The sequence below is a fragment of the Halyomorpha halys genome, unplaced genomic scaffold (assembly GCF_000696795.3).
Source record: "Halyomorpha halys isolate HHAL.00 unplaced genomic scaffold, Hhal_1.1 Scaffold89.1, whole genome shotgun sequence".
In the NCBI taxonomy this organism is placed as follows: Eukaryota; Metazoa; Arthropoda; class Insecta; order Hemiptera; family Pentatomidae; genus Halyomorpha; species Halyomorpha halys.
In genome coordinates, this window is record NW_027111267.1 from 323,605 (window position 1) to 343,533 (window position 19,929).

The window sequence follows — 19,929 nt, forward strand, 5'->3', positions numbered from 1 at the left end:
ATCATCAGTTTTATTTTATGCAGAAAAAAAATTCAAAAACGAAGGAAGTATCAGACAAGAACTGATTTAATTTTTGGCCTTGAAGAATAAAGCATTTTTTTAAATGAGGAAATTCAAGTAGCCATCATGCTCGTATGAAGTTGTAGCGGCGCTACCTATGAGGTGAACAAAGAACTAACACCTTCATCGCTGATCTAAAAGGGAGCGCCACTACGTTGCTTTAAATACTTATATTAATTTAATTTTAAATTGTTTCATATTCTCATTCATTTTAATACTAATTATAAAATTTTACTTTTACCAAAATTAAACTCATTTCAGGCACAAATCCTAATAAACATTGTAAAAAAAACTGTAATAGACAATTGCTGACTAAACATAAATAGTGTTGCACAATATAGTTGCATTATTGATTGATCCTCTAATATGCACTAAAAAATAAACAGTAAAAAAAAAAATTATCAATAGATATATATTCTTGGCAAAATCATTTTTTTTTTTCAGGGTTTAACATCTCTTAAGGCAAAAAAGAAGTTATGCTAGGTTACCATCCTATCCCAGGTAGATTGGTAAAATCAAGATTTATTTAAGGGTTTGCCACAAAAAATAAGTCACCCTGACAAGAAGGGATTCGAATCAGCACTGCTTCTGACTTGAGAAGTGCTACTGCGGTTTGGTATATTCCGCATACACTACCTTAAACCGCCTCCTCTTAAAAAAATCCAATTAGTATTATTACCAATGTACCATGGTGTTCTTACAACTTTGTCATAGGTTCCCTAAAATTTACATTTGTGTTTCTAGACATTACAATGAATTTATCATAGTTACTCTTTATGCAGTGATGGTACTATAATTAGCAAAAAGTTATGTAGTTCCATGGAACTACTTAAAAGTCATGGGCAGCAACCATTCACTCCAGAAGGAAACTATCACAAACCCTATCTTCTTTAACACTAACAGAGTTTACTTCTAGGGATTTTAGAGTTAATATTATTTAGACAATACCACCACTTAGATAATACCATAGTCCTATGAATTGGAAGTTGAAATGGTGAACAGTTGGCTCCCAATAAATAGTTTAATTACTATTAGAGCTCTTTAAACCGGACCTGGATGATCTTCCTTTTATATACATATGTTTTAATGTATCTGTTAACGTTAATAGTTTAGCTAATAATTTATCACTCTATAACCATTACATTAACTCTGCCTTTGTACCTTTTTATTGTAGCCCTGATAAAGTCCAACAGTGCAGGTTAAAAAATCAGCAGAAAATAACTACATGTTTATTACTATTTTTTTTCCTTCTTGGAGGACGCAACCCTGACTTTCATAAAATTACTTTGGATTAAAAAAAGAAAACATACAGATACCATTCTATTGCTTTCCTCACCAGTGATAAACAAATCGTATAGAAGCAATAACCCATTTACGCTTAACATAAATCTAAACTTGTAAGAAAAACAAGTCATAAAGTTTAAAAATCAGCTAGAGTTAAATAAAGCATTCAGGTTGGCAGTAATATAAGAGGAATTGTGGGAAACAAAAACAAAAATTAAAAACGAAAGTTTATATTTTTTTTATCAAACATTATAAACAGATTATGCTGGGTCATCTGCTTTGGTTGCTCTGGTATAAATGACTTGTGAATGGTGCTTCACGACTTGCTTGATCAAACCTATAAAAAAAAAAATAAATGAATAAATTTATAAATAAAATAAGTTTAACTTAAAATTTAGTAATATATAAGTGATTAAATTCTCATCTATGAAATTTTGGTTATAAATAATTTCTAAATAAATTTAATAATAAAATATGTCTTAGGTCTTTCTGTATACAGGTTTAAGCAGATGAAATATGGCATACAGTAAATTAAAATCCTTAGATGCAAGATCATCATCTGACTGAGAAATTATTATTACTCAGAACATCAACCTTACAGAAAAAGCCCTGTCCACTACACTACAGTGAACATTTGATGCAAGGTTACATAAATCCTACATGCGTTTTAGTAACGGAATGGTTCTCAGAGTTTATCACAGGTTTCAACTGGCTATCCCTAATGGTTTTGTTGGTTCATTGTTAATACCTAGGTTTTAAATAACAATATAACAAAAAAAATCAAGGATTAATTGGACCAGGAGATAGCCAGAAAGGAACTCAAGTAAAAAAAAAAAAAAATATACATTAGAAAATATTTCAGCCCATGTCGCAGACCTGCTTTAGGGAATCTGAACATAAGTAAAACAAGGAACTCATTTTTGTTTATTAATATATTATACCAGGAAAGAATATTAATATCAACATATTGGAGTAAAATTATTTGTGAAGAAAGCACAATACAGAAAATATTGGAGGAACCTTGACCGACTGTGTGAAATACAAAATATGGTCAAAAAACTTTAATAGTAATAAGTCTTACAATACATAGTTTAATTACTATTTGAATTCTTATGACGGCACCTGGACCATCTTCCTTTTAAACCGAACAGGTAAATTCATAATAAAAGTGATTCAAAATGAACTTTTAACCGGGTAGGAACTATGAACAGATACATCAGTTCGAACATGACAATCCATTCGGTCTACAGACAGATATATATCAGTTCAGTTAGTTTAGCACTTAAAGTTTATTCACTTGATTGTCAACTCTATCCCTGGCAATATCTAATGGATCTGGAGACAGATAAGCAAAAAGTTATAACAAATCAAAGAATATTCAATTCTCTGCAGAATAAGTATAAAAAACAAACGCAAATATTATCTAGCAAAAAGAATTCAGACCACTGGGCCAGCCACTGGTCTCAGGCTGCTGGATCTGTGCAAGACATTCCTAACGTCCCTTCTCTAAAGGGTTATGGAATGTTACTTTTAAATCTTCTGCAAATGGATCAATTTCAGGGTCAGTGGGTCACTTGACTGTGAAGCACTAAGTACATTAAATAGAAAGTTGAGCTTTTTTCACAATTCAGAAAACCTTTTTAACATTTACATAACAAACGGTAAGAAAATACCAAATTTAAATTAGTACAATGGTGTAAAGTATGTACCCTGATACATTTAGACTTGGTTAGGCATTTATGACTTTAAGAAGCCAGAAAACATCACATGATTACCTGTTATGGTTAATTTATAATGAAGTCTTTAACTACAGTTTTTCATTTAATTACATAAAAACTACACATTCAGAGACCTCAAATACAGCATTTAAATAGATTATTAAGATTGAAAAAAAAAAAAAAAAAAAAAATTAATGACTTGAAATACTGAAGAAATTAACAAAGAAAGTACACAATAACAACCAACCAACTAAAAAATATACAAAATTTGGTAAATATTGTCTTATCAACATTTTATGAACATTGTTTACTATGCTGTTGTATAAACAGCTGCTTTAATTAATGTCTAAATTTTTACAAAATCGAATCATAATTTTAAGTTCAGCGGAAATATTGGTAAGGTTCGAACTCAAATACATAATAGATCATAGCTTCCTCAAATAAATGAAGCCATACAACCATTAACAGGAAATAAAATGAACTCGATTCTGAGAATACAAACTCAAAGAACTAACCAACTAGAAAACAAATTGCATTTGGTAAATATTGTTTACTTAAGATCTTATTAACACTGTTGTATAAACAGCTGCTTTGATTGATGTCTAAATTTCTACAGAATTAAACCATAGTTTAAAGTTCAGTGAAATAACGTTAAATAGAGGTAAGGTTCAAACTCTTGATACTTTAAAGATTATAACTTCTAAAAATATATATAGCTACAAAGATTATATTATTCTTTATCTCACGATTTTCCGTATGCCTTTGGGCATATAGTGTAAATTTGTGATTCATCCTCAGAATAGAATTGATAGTTCATAAGTGGAGAAAGCTTCATAAGAAGACATCAACCTAATGTTGCAGATCCATGTTCCAGAAGCGTTTCAGTCTTTTGTCGGATTTTGTCAGTAATGTTTGTACCAAAAGGGAGGGGTGTCCAGAACATGAGGCATGAAAGGTTTTATACTAATTTTCTTTATTATGTCAGTCAAAATTGAAGTTATGAAACTATTAATATGAGATAAAATAAATTCCAATTTAAGAATAAAAATAATCCAAAACAAACCTATGGAAATTATTAACCTTACGATATTTATAATCAAACAAAAATACCTTTATTGAGCAACTCAGTAAGGGCTTTCCTCGCAAGAGATCCACGAACTTTGTGTCTTTCACTGACAATGGAAGGTGTGATCAACCTGTAAGCTGGTACTTCTTTCAGTAGTTTTTCATAGGTGACATTGTCAAACAAAACTTGGTTGTCTAATTTGTCACGTACTTTTCCTTTCGACCACTTCTGTAAATTGAAAAAATAGAAAATAGGTCAAGTAAACAATCTTTAAGTAGCTATGCATAGTAGGATAACATGTTACATCTCACAGTCAACAATGAACTATTTCAATAAAATATGAATTATCCAATTTAATTAACTGAATTAAATCATAACATTGTAAAGATTAAATACAATTAGAAGGTATAAACTTGAAAAACTAACTTATGAAAAGTTATGTATGTACAGGTTAAATGAGCACATGGTGGTCCATATCAATTAGTTATGTAGTAAACAGAGTTAGAATTTAAAGAAAAAACTGATTTAAGATTAAATGAAATTGAATAAAAATGGAAATTCAAGAAAACATTGAAGTTATGAGAAAAGTAACAAGCACTTGCCTTCTTCTTGGCTTTGCCCCCGGATCCTCCTTCCTTCTTTTTGGGATTTTTCGCTGGCTGCTTCGATGAGCCTCCTTTCGCGTCCTTCTTAGGAGGCTATAAAAAATAAATTTAATATTAATAACCATCTAAGTAATAAAATTGAAATAAGTTAACAATGAAATGTTTAAAGAAATCACGTCCGACACTCACCATGTTGAAAGGAAAACGGAGTCACAAGACTGAAGGTAGGGGCAGCCTTGTTGTAGTTCGATCAATGAAGACTAAATCGTTAAACTAATTTCTACAAACTTATATATTTTAGTAAATTAGCAATTAATTCAAATAATATACAGTAAAATTATTAAAAATAAATTTTTAATAATTATTTCAATCACAAATTAAAATCTTTTCGAATGAATTGAGCAAAAATTATTTTATTGAAAAAAGCGGATTGTTCAATATGAAATCGCTTTCTAGTAATTCTGAGTTTTTAAATTTTACACCTAAATTTACTCACTAAATATTATAATCGTTTATCTTGAACCATACTTCTTATATTAATATTTTTTTAATTCTCTGTTTTGTTTGTTTTAATTATGAAAATAATATCCATGGAAACTGTTTACTACAGTCAAACCATAACAAGATGCTGACGTTAATTAAACATTTATATTTTACTCTGGTTCTTGATGATTTTATTCGTATTCCAGGTCTCTTGGAATAACTTATCATTAAGTATTAATTAGCAACAGAATTTTTTTTTTTTCAATGTTATATTTTTACCTGTTTTATAATGAGTGATCCATCAGGTAGTAGAAAGAGTAACTCAGCAGAAAGTATTAAAAGGATACACTCAGAACATGAGAAACATGTTCATTATGAACAAACATCTAGTCCAGGTATTGAACTTAAGTATCCTAACATGTGTTTTTCTCAAAAATAGCCTCATCACTTTGTTTACCTAAGCACTTTTATTAATTAGATTGGATTCAATGGGTAATTGTAGAAAATGCAATCAGCACAAATGTCTTTCAAGATATATGTCCGGCCGAACTTATGTATTAAACAGAGTTAATAACGCACAATGTGAGCTGTATAAATCACCTCATATCTAATCATATCAATTTATAATTTATATTTCTTCTTCATTTATATTTTAGGTTTGCAATTACAACGAGGACATAGCCATTCTTCAAATATTATCGGTGTGTTGAGGGAATTGAAAGATGATATCGTAGATTACAATCAAGCATATAATAATCAAACTTACACTTCAGGTATTAAAAGAAAATCTTTTTATACAAATATTCTTAATTAGAGTGTTCCTTTGAAATTATATTTGATTTTTGTTAATTGTTTCTCATCGAAACATCTAATTTATTTCATGATTGAAGAAGTTTGGTGGACCGGGGGATGCGGTCAGCAAAGAACAACATCAAAACCATATTTATTTATTTTATACCGACATATAGGCCTAACATGACAAACTCCTCTAATCATTAAGCTACGGTCAACTATCTACACCTCATAATTTATTTCATATATGAGGAGAAGATGGTAGGGGGTGCGGTCAGAGAAGAACAAAAATAAGTTAAAACTTATATATTAGTGCCAATGTTTCCGCGAATTTCTAGCCTTCATCAGGGCTAAGAACAAAAAAACAAGATAACAACCAGTGAATAAAAAGATATACAGAATGATTAGAAAATCTCTAGCATTAAGGATATCCTTATATTTATGTATATAAATAGTGTTGAAAGACACAAATAGTTTAAGTATTATAAGAAAATAAAGGCTGTATCAAAAGACTAATATTAAAATAAAGTAAGAGGAAAGAATAAATAATAAAATGCATATGAAAATCTAGTTAGTAAATATATTTACAAAATGAAAATGATTAAAAACAAAGTAATGAAAGAAGTGGGAAATAAAACAAATATATAGGTAAGTAAATATGTAAGTAGAATAACAGAATCAAGGAAATAAAATATAAATTTATACTATGCAAAGAAATATGAATATTTTGATTTTATAATAATAATTTGAAATTGAAGTACGGAAAAAAAAAAAAAAGATAAAGAAAATATACCTTATTAATTAAATATGTAAGTAAAATACTAGAATAAAGAAACAAAACATAAAGTTAAGTAAGACAAAAGAAACGATTAGAAAATATGATAATAATGATATATTGTGAACATAATTAATGACATGGCTGAGGAAAATAAGAAAAGAATAGAAAACGAAAAGGAAAGATCAGGAAAAAAGAAAAGAAAACATAACCAAACATCTCCTCATATATATTATCCACTGTCAACTATCTTCTCATCATTAATTTATTTCATAGTTTATTATTCACTATAATTGATAGTAATTATATTTTTTTAATTTCTAGTCTATGTTTAATTTATTTATTATGAAGAAGATGGTCAGGGTTGGGGTAAAAAAATGTTAAGAACTATTTATTTTCACATTATGTCTCTAATGTGAATGATTCTAAAGCTATCAACTTGAACAGCCCTGATGAAGCTCAACTAAGTGGGCTGAAATGTCAAAAAATAAATAAATAAATAAAGAGAACCGCTTGTTGAGCCGCTCTGAGCACATCAAGTGGCAATGCTTTCCTGTTATTATTATTATTATTATTATGTTATTTAGTAATTGTATTAATAAACTATTGAAGTAAATAAAATAGAAACCATATCATTTCTTATAATTATTTTAGTTTATTTACTACATTAATTGTGAATTTAACAAACTTTGAGAACCACGGAGCTATAAGAATACTTATATTTTCTCTTTCCATGTTTTCTTCTTCAAACCAATTATCTAATTGGCGATGGTTGTGGAGAAGGGAAGGGATTATAAACCAGAAATCATTTATTTAAAAAAACATTTAACTGGGACAAAAATCAGGATCTATTAACAATACCTTGTTGAATGCAGGGGGGTACTATAACCCGACTCTCCTAAGCAAAAATGACACTAACGAGAGCGAATTAGGCCATGCTTCTTGAAGGAAACTTTAGATTGAAGTTAATGGGGATTTTGCATAATGTGAAAGAGTTCATTTGATCACAAATGTGAAGAGAACAAAAGTTGTAAATGCTATTTCCAATAATTTAATATATATATAATGAAAATTCACTAAGCCGTTCTCGAAAAATTTGTGCTTCTTTCTCTGTTCTGTTTAGACTCATTTCAATGTAAATATTAAGGATCCCAAAATATATTTACTATTCAAAACAGTAAGGAGTAATTTTTTTAATTAATGTTTTCTGACTACAGTTAATAACAATTAATTTATTTTAAGGAAATCATTAGTATATAATGTTTGGTATATATATAAGTAATTGTTTCTGATATAATGGAAAAAGTTGATTATAAAAAGTCATCAATCTTAAACAATAAACAATTGTTCCGATAAAAAAAAAAAAAAAAAAAAAAAAAAAAAAAAAAAAAAAAAAGCCAAAATAGTAAACATTATTTTTTAGAATATTTAATGTTTACAACAAAAGAGCGACTGAGAATTAATAGTAATTCAGAAAGCCTATCATACCTATGAAAGGAATAGACCCCGCCTTCTGGCATCACTGGCCTAGAAGCATACCCCCTCCCTTATACAAGGTTAAACCTAATGAGTTGTGCACTAAATATAATATAACCTTCCCTCATAGATAGACTGTTGGAGTAAGGAAAAAAATTATTTTTAATGTTATTAAAATGTAATTATATATATGTTACTTACTATAGTAAGTACTAACAAAAAAAAAAAATTATTTATCATCCCATTTTTATCTTAATTTTAGGAACATCATACACTATGTCGCATAGAGGTCCAGCCACTGGAATGGGTGATGTTTATATCGAACAAAATGGAAAATTTGTCAAAGCCCCGAGGGAGCTATTGGAAAACTTTAATTTCAGCACAAGAGAAGTTTACTTAGAGCAGATTGGGTGAATATCATTGAATTATATTATTCAATTAGTCGACAATTGAAGTTATTATATCACCAAACATTTCTCCTAGAAATATCTTGGATTTAGAACCTTTTTAGTAGGATATTAGGATTGGCAATATTTTTAGGAGTCTCATTACTGACAACAAATAAAATAATTTTGAGGCTAAAAAGGTATTTTATTTTTTTAATTTCATTACAGGTCTGGATTTAGAACTCCACTGGATATGGCGATCATAACTGAAAAGGCATGCTCAACCATCAGCAGGATATTGCTTGGAATTTTAGCCGGTGCCTCACTCCTAGCATTTATTATAGTTAGTTTGATAATAACAATAATATTTATTAATTGATAAAAGGAAGGTAGTCCGGGTGTGGTCAAAATAAATCAAATAGTAAATAAACTGTTTATTCAGTAGCTGTAGATGTGCGAGTGCACTCAAAAATATAAAATTATCTCCATCAGTACACATATCTTGTATTTTTTTTTTTTAATTGTGATGTTTACTGTAGGAAGATAGGTGGCGGTCAATAAAGGTATCAAAATAGTTTTCATTTACTATTTTGTTACCTTTATCGACCGCCCCCTGGACTTTCTTCCTACAATCTGCTTCATACAGTCAATTATCTTCTTCCAGTAATATTTATTAATTGATAAATATTACAATCTGCCACAACTTTCGCAATACTGTGATAAATGATCACATTCATACCAAAATTATAAAATAAATAATAATAATAATCTAGGGCCGCCCGTAGCTCAGTGGTTAAGACAGTCTTACCAATTTGATGTCTATTGGCGGTACCGGTTCGAATCCGGCCCGGGAAGTTGACTTTTTTCATTGAGTGGCAGTCCCACAAAATGAAGAACTTTGACCCCCAACCATGGTTAGGCAGTATAGGACCAATGGGAGTCTTGGCCAAAAAATATAATAATAAAATCTCTATATTTATATAAACCGAAAGATAAATAAAATGAACATAATCAACTATGTACATGAAGTAATAAGGATAAAATAAAAAATAAGTAAAATTTATAACTAATATAAAAATAAAATCACTAGTCACATTTGTACTATTATGTAGAATATTTACACTTTTGACCTGAGGATCACCGAGCCCACTCTATCCCCCACGATACTCTTCGAGATCTAAGCGCAGCCCTCACCTTGTCACTGGGTCACTGTAGGCTAAGTTTTCTTGTAACAGTGTTCACAAACTTGCCAATTACCTTTAGCCATATGGAAGATAAACTGGTTCTCTAATTAATATTTTGACCATGATTGATTAAAGATATGTTGCTAGTATTAATGACTTACAATAAACAGGTCCAAAATGTATATACATTTTTTTTTTATATTAAATATTTTTATTTTACTTACCACCAAATGAAATATATAGTAACAGGATTTATTGTGAACAAAAATACACGTTTTGCGGTCCCCTGTATCCAAATAATCAAGTCTTGCAAAATGGTCTATATGTAAAAAACCTAGCACTAAAAAGAGTCATCGAACAGAACTGAAATCCTATATTTAAGGTTTATTTGCATTGAATGTTATAGCACCTTTTTAAAAATAAAATTGACTGATCGAAAGTGCCATTTTAGAAATCAATTTGACACATTTTTTTGATTTTCTAAAAACGGAATTATTTTGCTTGAACCTACTATATCGACGTAAAACTATATTATCTTTGATATCAGTTAAGTTTTATCCTCTTTGAAATATTCCAACTTGGCTAAATGCCGAATGTTTAAAAAATCTTCCTCTAAGGTACCTTTAATTTTAAATAAATAATCTGTCTTCATTTTCAGCAATAATAAACAATGTTTAAATATCAAATATCAAAGAATTTTATGATTGGAGAAGTTTGTTGGGGGGTGCGGTCAGCAAAGAACAATATAAATAAACAAAACCATATTTATTTATTTTATGCCGACGTTTCGACCTGAATTTTAGGTCTTCATCAGGGGTTATGGCGTAGAAGGTAGGCCTGCAACTCAAGAATTTTATTTTAAATAAAATTCATAAAGAATTTTATGAATAACTAGAGGGGAAAAATAGAGACAGAAGTTCAAATCAGTTAAAACCAAGACTGCCAGATCTCTTTTGATGTGTATACAGCTTCGTTATCTTTTGTTGAACTATTGTTTCCTTGGCAGGAACAAAGTTAATAATCTTTATTCCCATCTCGAGAAACCCTAAAATGCAAATTTTTACAGCAAGAGAAAAATAAAAGTTTTTCGTTAAAAAAAAAAAAATAAAAGTCCAAACATTTATTTCTTTTATTTAATGTATGTTTTTAAGTGCTTTTAGTTTTTTATCTGATATATAAAAATGAATATTATATGTGTATTATTATGTATATTTATGATTTATAAAATGTGATGATTATTATAAAATGTTAGTATCATAAATAATCATATTGTCTAAAAGTGTAAGAAAAAAATCAATTACATTGGACCAGTATCAACAATTTACAATGAAGTTAGCTGTTACCATTTATGTTACTATAGTTACCACCTTATCAATTCATCAATATATTAATTAATATCACAGTTTCAATAGTGTTCAATTAATGTATACACATTCTCAAATATAGCGATTGTGAAGCATTGGAGCAGTCAAGGATATAAAATATAAAAGAATTTGATAATTAAAAATTTTCCTATTTCTGTGGTTGTTATTTCAATAGTCAAATTTTACTATCATTCATGTATATATGAAACATATCTTCATTCTGAATAATAAATAAATAGCTGGTTTAAGACATACAAGACTAATTTCACTTCAATAGAGGACAGTGAGTGAAAGATGTGTGGGTACACCAGATTCTTTTTATTTTAAGCTCCCAAAATGACTTGGGACAAAAGAAAATATTTAGCATTAATGAGATTAAAATTTAATACTTTCATTTTCAGATAATAATGATGTCTAATTCAAAGCACAATTCAGAAGTTTTAGATTTATGGTTTTTTTTCGCCATCATATCTGAAGTTTGCCGAACGTTGTTTTTTGTTATATTGACAATATGCCTCGTATCTATTTTTGATTGGCAAGTAATCTTACTTTTAGTAACATAATTTTTTTTTTTTTTTATTTAATTCTGTATTGAATATTACACTTATTTTACAGGTTGGACCTGGCCCACGCTGATCTGCAGCATTTGATTGATACCTTCCAAAGAAGAAAAATAGGTTACGTTTTGATAATATACTTAAGCGCAATGATTATTTTTCTTATTACTGCTCCTTATAACGATTACATAATTCATAAAATGATGACTACAAATCCTTCACAAAATGAAAACCTTGATGAGAAAGAGAAACAGGTAAACAATTCAAATATATTAATTGTTTATTATATTAATTGTATTTTATATACTTACCAATACTTAATAATCCTCTTAGAGCATTCCATAAGCTTGTTTAATCCCATTCGACTTCTTCAAAAAAAGCCTCAGTTTAGTTATTTGTTTCAAATAAGAAACATGAGTGTCCTATGAAATTCTCATAATTTCAAGGCATTACTGGAAAAAAATTTCATAGCCACTGAAGCAACTCATGAAATTATTAAATATGAAGGGGAAGGTATCCTTGACCAGCGCACTGCGCTGTGTTGTTTTGAACAATGTAGCTGTGAAGATACTACGTTTGAAACGAAGAAGGCTCCGGGCGACCATTAATGGATACTGATGAGGTTCTGCAGGAAGCTGTTGAGTCAAATCCATCCACTAGTATCCGTGAACTTGCCAGGAAGTGTGGTGTATCGAAGGATACTGTTAGTCGCCATCTACTCTTCTTGGGGAAGGTGAAAAAGAGCAGTAGGTTGGTCCCTCATGAACTTATTCCTCAGCAATCATCCTCAAACTTCCTGTCGAACAACAGAAAAGTTTAAAGAACTTCATGGGTTCGAACTCCTGCCTCATACACCCCATAGTCCAGACCTCACACCACCATCAATCCTAAATTATTACTTGTTTCGATCCATGGCCTATTTCCTTCAAGGGAAAAAATTTTGTAAAAGTTGAAATTGTGGTCCAAGAGTTCTTCCATTCCGAAGAATAGTATCAGTGTAGCGGACCGAGCAATTGACTAGCAGATGGCTAATGACTGTAGATAACAATGGGCTATACTTTGAGTATTAATTGTATTTTATATTAAAGAAATAATAATATAAATATTTGGTTGGAAAACGGTCATTTTTTTTTTTTTTAATACACCCCATTGTATATGTTGAATTCTCTGGAACTGACGTATTACAGGTTTTTGGTTAGTTACAGTTACTCTTGATATGCCACATCTGTTCTAAATTAAAGTGATGTTTTTTTTTCTGTTTACAGCTGTAAATATCTATTTGAAAGGTACTCTCTTTTTAGATTATTTGCTGTTTCCGATTAATGAATTGCTTTTATATTTTTTTTTCTGTTTACAGCTGTACATATCTATTTGAGAGGTAGTCTCTTTTTAGATTATTTGCTGTTTCCGATTAATGAATTGCTTTTATATATATTTTTTTAAGGAACTTTTGGAAAACGTAAGCTTTTGGAAGATGCTGACCTTAATTTACATGTTCCTGTGCTTTCTTGGATGGCTCTTAGTGACTCTAACAAGAAACGAAGACTTGTTCTACATTCATTTGTTGGGAATGAAGAAGTACGAAGCTTGTAGTTCACCAGTTTCAAACGGCTATCAGAATCAAAGTTTTGTTCCACTTAACATTAGTGAACTTCCGCTACATTAGTCTTTTTTGTTTTTGTTTTATTTCGTAAGATTGAATTTAAAAGAAATGATGTAACCCATTGATTCATTTATAATTATTTTATTTATGATCTTTAATTATAATCATCTCTAAATGAATATTTTTATCTAATATAACATAGAATATGTTTAATGCTCAAACATAGTATTACATGTACATAATAAAAAATTGTTGGCCTATGTTAAGTGTTCCTTCAAAACACATCACTCCTATTATCATTTATATAATTTCTTAGCTACAAATTTTTTTGTTTTATTTTTTTTAAATAAATTGTAATGAGAATATTTTGACACACCACTACAGTTCTCCATATAGTACAAGAGCCAGGAAGAAAAAAAGGCAGTTATTTCTCCCCAATTTTTGATTACTTCAATAAAAACTATGTATAATCAATAGTCAAAATTGATGAGTCTGCCAAGTATAGGTAGGGGAGATAAAAAATGGCGGCTGTTTCCAAACCTTAAAAAAATATTAATTTTTCATTCAGAGCTCTATATATCTTAAAAACTACCAACAGCACTAGAAAATATAAGAGAACATTATTTAAAGAAAAGTAAATTTTCTCGAGATATAGCTTTTTAAAAAGCAAAATTTCTTAAAAATCTAGTGAAAGATTAGTAGTTTGTTAATTTATTTTGAGAAATCTATATCTCAGCAACTATGTGATGTACAGATGTCTATCAGCACTCAAATTAAAGCTAGTGTAATGGACTATACAGAAGTTGATGATCTTTAACTTTGTAGGAATAGTAGTTTTCATGATATTTGCTAAAATTCAAGCATAGTTCTTCGGACAATAAAAGTTTGATTTATGAAAAACTTCATTTCAGAAACCATTTGACGTACAGATGTCTGCCAGCGCTCAAATTAAAGCTAGTTATATTTACTATAAAATAATTAATAATGTTTATCTTTGTAGGACTTGTAGTTCTTGTGATATTTGAAAAAATAAACTCACAAAATGTTAATTTCTAGTTGTTCGTATAAAATGTTGGATTTTTGAAAAAATATATCTCTAGACCCATAAGACGTACATATGTCTGCCAACTCTCAAAATAAAGGAAATTTAACTTACTATAAAGTAGTTTAAGACAATTATCTTTGTAGTGGTAGTAGTTTTTATGATATTCTCATATGAATATAAATTTGGCTAATAAAAATTTGTCCGAACAACTATAAATCAATTTATATTAGCAAACTTCATGAAAACTATTATTCCTACAAAGATAAATGTAATAAACTACTTCATAGCTCATTAAACTAGCTTTAATTTGAGTGCTAATAGACATCTGTTCGTCAAATGATTTTTGAGATATAAATTTTTCAAAATAAATTCACTAACTACTGATCTTTCAGTACATCCCATTTTTATGAAATGTTGCTTTTTAAAAAGCTATATCTCGAGAACTATTTAACGTAAATAACTCTATTAGGGGTCATATTTTAGCAATTTTGCTATTCTTTAAATGACGTTTTGTTGTGTTGTTCTTACTTTTTAAGATATAGAGCTCTGAATGAAAAATTAAATTTTTTTATCGCTTTCAAACCGCCGTCCTTTTTTATTCCCCCTACCTATACTTGGTAGACTCATCAGTTTTGACTAGTAATTATACATAGTTTTCATTAAAGTAATCAAAAATTGGGGTAAGATAACAGCATTTTTTCTCCTCTTGGGCTCTTGTACAAATATCTCAAATAATAAATAAGGTCTGGTCGCATAGCACTATCTGTTGAGTAACGGGTAAACTACTGAGTAGTTTTTAAAACTGTTCATAGATCGCGCTACATTCAGCAAGTGTTATAGGTTCCATTTAAATCAGGTTTAGTAATGATAATACCGTCTTCTTCATAATTTGAAAATATACGGTTAATTATTTATATATATATAATTAAACAGAATCCAATAAAATTTTGGAAAATTATATTAGGTGTACACAAAAAAAATTATTAAAATAACAGTTACTTTAACTGTTACTAGAGACAGTATAATGGACTAGGACTTTTACTTTATTATTCCTTATAACCCTCTAGACAACAAAAATTAATAGTACATCGTTTTTATTATTAGTATAACTCTGACTTATTTAATTTTATTTTAAATTTCAATTCAATTCTATATTTGTTAAAGAACGAAAAAAATGAAAGATGTATTCTGCTAAGGAAGAAAATATAATTAGATAGATAAATAATTTAATTTAATTTTAAATTTCAATTCAATAACACAAAAAAAAAAAAAAAAATGGAGATTGCTTTAGTGATGTAATATATTTGGTATTATTTTTTTTTTTCCTACATCCTATTTATTTAAATCTAAGCAATTAAAATTATATACATTTACTTAAAACTAAGAAAATTATATATATACATCTCTACAATTGATAATATATAATTTTCTTAGTTTTAACTAAATGTATATAATTGTAATTGCTTAAATTTAAATAAATAGGAGGTAGGGGGGGGGGGGAAAGATAATATCAAATATAAATTTACATCACTAAAGCAATCTCGGTTTTTTTTTTGGTTTTTTTTGTGTTATTGAATTGAAATTTAAAATTAAATTAAATAAGTCAGATTTATAATAATAATAAAAACGATATACTACTAATTTTTGTTATCTAATATTAATCTAGAGGGTTATAAGTAATATTAAAGTAAAAGTCCTAGTCCATTATACTGTGCTTCTCTAGTAGAGAGATAGCTGACCGTGGATGACGACAATTTTTTTGAAAACAACAATAATAATATATGTATATATAGTTGACCGTAAAAATTGATATATAAGAAGATGGTCAGGGTTGTGGTCAAAACAGAAACAAAAATAGTTTACAACTATTTATTTTCCGACGTTTCGCCCCACTTTCCAGGGCTTCATCAGGGCTAAAAAGATACAAAATGATACAATGATAAGAATAAAAATACAAAGATAAAATACAATGATAAGAATAAAAACAAGTAACAATGGCAAGAGTAAAATTTCTTTATAAAAATACGTAAAATATAAAGCTAAAAAAGTACAGGAGATGCACATAAAACAAAAACAATACGGGGAAGAGAAAATAAAAATAATGATATAAAATGATAATAAATGAATATTAAATATTAGGAAATAATAAATTCTTTCCTCATTTTATATCATTATTTTTTTTCCCCTACCCCGTATTGTTTTTGTTTTATGTGCATCACCTGTACTTTTTAGCTTTATATTTTACGTATTTTTATAAAGGAATTTTACTCTTGCCATTGTTACTTGTTTTTATTCTTATCATTGTATGTTTATTCTTATCATTGTATCATTTTGTATCTTTTTAGCCCTGATGAAGCCCTTCAAAGTGGGGCGAAACGTCGGAAAATAAATAGTTGTAAACTATTTTTGTTTCTGTTTTGACCGCTACCCTGACCATCTTTTTATATAACAATAATAATATAGTGAACATAACTAATAACGTAGGTAAGGAAAATCGATAAAAGTGAAGAAAAAAATGGGTGGTAAACTAAAAAAAGGAAAAAATAAAAAAAATAAAACGAACCTGTTAGCTCGGAAATCAAACGCCTAAATAGTATTTAAGGGTTTAAGACGACGCTAAAAACTAATGTGATTTGCAATAAACATATAGACGTTTGATTTTCAAGCTAACAGGTTCGTTGTATTTTTCTTTCTTTATTTTACCACCCCTTCTTTTCTCCATTTTCCTTACCAAGGTTATTAGTTATGTTCACTATATTATTATTGTTGTTTTAAAAAAAAAATCATTTCTTTAGTTAAACTTTACTTATATTTTGCATCTTTATAAATTATTATGGTTACATATATTTTCTCTCTCTCAATTTTCTTTTTCTTTCCATATTTCAAATATCTTTTTTTTTTTTTTCTAGATTGATAGATTTATTTATTGATAGATATTACAATCTGCCACACAGTTGTGGGCAATAGGTAATAGTGACGAATGAATCTCATACATACTAAAATAAAAAAATAAATAAATAAATAAAATTAAAAAAAATAAATAATAATAATAATAAAAAAAAAACTCTCTTAAAATATATACAAACAAAAGAATAGACAAGATGAACATAATCAAACTATCTGTATGAAAAATAAAATAACATAATGATAAAATAATATATACAATATTTACACAATCGACCTGAGGATCCCTGAGCCCACTCTATCCCCCACGTGTGAGGGGTAGAGCAGACCTCATAAGATTCCAGCGCACCCCTCTCGCCGCATCACTGGTAATGAGCCAGTGGAGGCTGAGCAAGTGCGCTAAAGCCACAAACATATTTCAATTATTAAATTATTCATAACTAATATGTTCATACTTCTTTGCATTATATAACTTCATTTTTATTTTATTCCCTTAATTAATTACGTTATTTTATCCACTTTTTCAGTTACATATGTATACATTTTTTTTCCCACTTCTCTCATCACTTCATTTTATTAATTCTATTCTGTAAAATTATTAATTTTATGTCATTCTGTTTATATTTTATTTTTTATTTTCTATACTTATTGTGGTTGTTATCTTGTTCTGTTCTTAGCCCTGAAGAAGGCTAGAAACTCTAGCCGAAACGTTGGCACACTTAAATAGGATACATCAAGTTATATGTGTTTCAATTTGACCGTTCCCCCAACCATCTTCTTCTCAAACTATTAATTGTGTTCATCAAATCTATATACATCCTCAAATACAGCAATGCTTCGTTATTTTTGTATAAATACCGTCTTTTTTCCGATATTTAAGTTTTTTTCATTTTGCTTATCTTTATTTTGCCCTTTTTTTATATAATGAAAAGTCTGTTGGTAGCAAAAATTTTTATTGTTTTTATTTAGCAAGTATTTTTGTTTTGTAGCAAATCGCCAATCAACCTAATATGTCAAGACAGACTGACTGCTCCCTGTTATATCTGTACAGATGGAGCTGTTCTTTAACCGTACATAAAATATTATGACGGAATTTAAATTAGCCTCAACTAGATGGACAAGTTTATGTTTTAAGCATTAAAGAAAACTGTCCACCTAGGATATATGTTGTTCAATATGAAAACAAGTTATATAAATCTTATAATGACTCAGACATCTTTCCTCCGTAAGGCTTGCAATCGCAAGCTATATTCTTAGTTTGAAAACACACTTAGTGAATGTAGTCTTTGCAGTCTTAAGAGGCAGTTAAGTTTACCTTGGTCTGCGACTCAAATCTGAATCAAGGAAGTGAAAGTGAGTTTGACCTTGCCTCGTACAAAGAGCATACCTTTTTAAAGGTCACTCTTTATAACTCATAGCTTCTAAGCTCGCAGTTGATGAGTCTCGTTTTAAATAATCGAATTGAACGGCTAATGTTTGAACGACAAGCAAAACAACTAAACCAATAGAAGGGATTATGTTACAAATAGTAAATTCTAAAAATTAAGAAAACAAAGTTCAGTTTTCTTTTGTTGGAGCCTGTTATGTTTTGAAGTGTACATAGTTTCTTCTACATCTGGCTATCTCAGTTATTAATTGGAATTTGAGGTTAGAGTGCCTCACACTAGCTAGATAGGCACAAAAAATGTCAAAAATGAAAAACAGTTTTTTAGAACAAATACTTTCTGCAAATAATTACTACTATAAGTACAGAGTGTAATTTATGATTAATAACTATTACAAATAAAATATTGTTCAATAAAAACATTACTTACATTTTCTATTTGTGTTCTACGTTTTGATCATATGTGACCAATTTTTGAACGATAAGCAAAACATCTGTACCAATAGAAGGAATTATGTTACAAATGGTATGCTTAAGAAAACAAGATTCAATTTCTTTTTGTTGAGCTTATTATGTTTTGAAGTGTACATACCCTCTTCTATATCTAGCTATCTCAATTATTAATTGTATTTTGAGGTTAGAGTGCCTCACACTAGCTAAATAGGCACAAAAAATGTCAAAAATGAAAAACTGTTAAACAACAAATAATTGCTATAAAACTACAAGTACATAGTATAATTTATGATTAATAACTATTGCAATTACAACATTGTTTAATAACTACACTACTTACAATTTGCTATTTGTGATCATACATATGTGACTAATTTTTGAACGATAAATAAAACATCTGTACGAATTGAAGGGGCTATGTTACAAATAGTAAATTTTAAGAAAACAAAGTTCACTTTTTTTTATTTTTGTTGGAGCTTGTTATGAGTTGAAGTGTACACAGCCCTTTATACATCTAGCAATTCAGTTATTAATTGGATTTTGAGGTTAGAGTACTTCTTACTAGATATATAGACCCAAAAAATGTCACATTGCATTTTCATCCACTAACTCCTTCAATTAATAGTACTGATGGTCGTTTCTTCTATTTTTTCTTTAAGTTAATGAACTGCAACAATTATACAAAATACAAGCTATTCTAAGAAAATTGTAATTTGGTAACATTATTTTAAATAAACTATTATTTCTCATCAATCAATCAATTTGAATTGAATACTCAAAATGTTCAACA

The 19,929-nt window shown here is 28.8% G+C and overlaps 2 protein-coding genes and 2 long non-coding RNA genes across 5 annotated transcripts; 2 read left to right on the forward strand and 2 right to left on the reverse strand.

Annotated features, from left to right (window-relative positions):
• Positions 1–1,558: 1,558 nt before the first annotated feature.
• On the reverse strand, positions 1,559–5,013 carry LOC106677161 (small ribosomal subunit protein eS25). The gene is made up of 4 exons (XM_014414898.3): positions 4,923–5,013; positions 4,731–4,826; positions 4,173–4,356; positions 1,559–1,681 (listed from the first exon to the last, which is right to left on the reverse strand). The coding sequence occupies exons 1-4, from the start codon at positions 4,923–4,925 to the stop codon at positions 1,605–1,607; spliced, it is 360 nt and encodes a 119-aa protein (XP_014270384.1). The 5' UTR covers positions 4,926–5,013; the 3' UTR covers positions 1,559–1,604.
• On the forward strand, positions 3,587–4,337 carry LOC136796224 (uncharacterized). The gene is made up of 2 exons (XR_010843916.1): positions 3,587–3,723; positions 3,924–4,337. It is a non-coding gene; the product is annotated as an uncharacterized lncRNA (long non-coding RNA).
• Positions 5,014–5,312: 299 nt separating the features above from the next.
• Positions 5,313–13,613, forward strand: LOC106677159 (transmembrane protein 237). 2 transcript variants are annotated; one of them, XM_014414895.3, is made up of 8 exons: positions 5,313–5,447; positions 5,522–5,611; positions 5,873–5,989; positions 8,522–8,669; positions 8,874–8,988; positions 11,595–11,728; positions 11,809–12,004; positions 13,195–13,613. In XM_014414895.3, exons 1-8 carry the CDS (start codon positions 5,402–5,404, stop codon positions 13,414–13,416), a joined length of 1,068 nt encoding a protein of 355 aa, XP_014270381.1. In that variant the 5' UTR covers positions 5,313–5,401; the 3' UTR covers positions 13,417–13,613. The 2 variants fall into 2 exon arrangements, with proteins under 2 accessions (XP_014270381.1, XP_014270382.1); XM_014414896.2 differs by adding an exon at positions 5,695–5,798 and having other exon boundaries at positions 5,323–5,611.
• LOC136796223 (uncharacterized) lies at positions 12,050–19,329 on the reverse strand. The gene is made up of 3 exons (XR_010843915.1): positions 19,279–19,329; positions 19,117–19,180; positions 12,050–12,546 (listed from the first exon to the last, which is right to left on the reverse strand). It is a non-coding gene; the product is annotated as an uncharacterized lncRNA (long non-coding RNA).
• Positions 19,330–19,929: the final 600 nt, after the last annotated feature.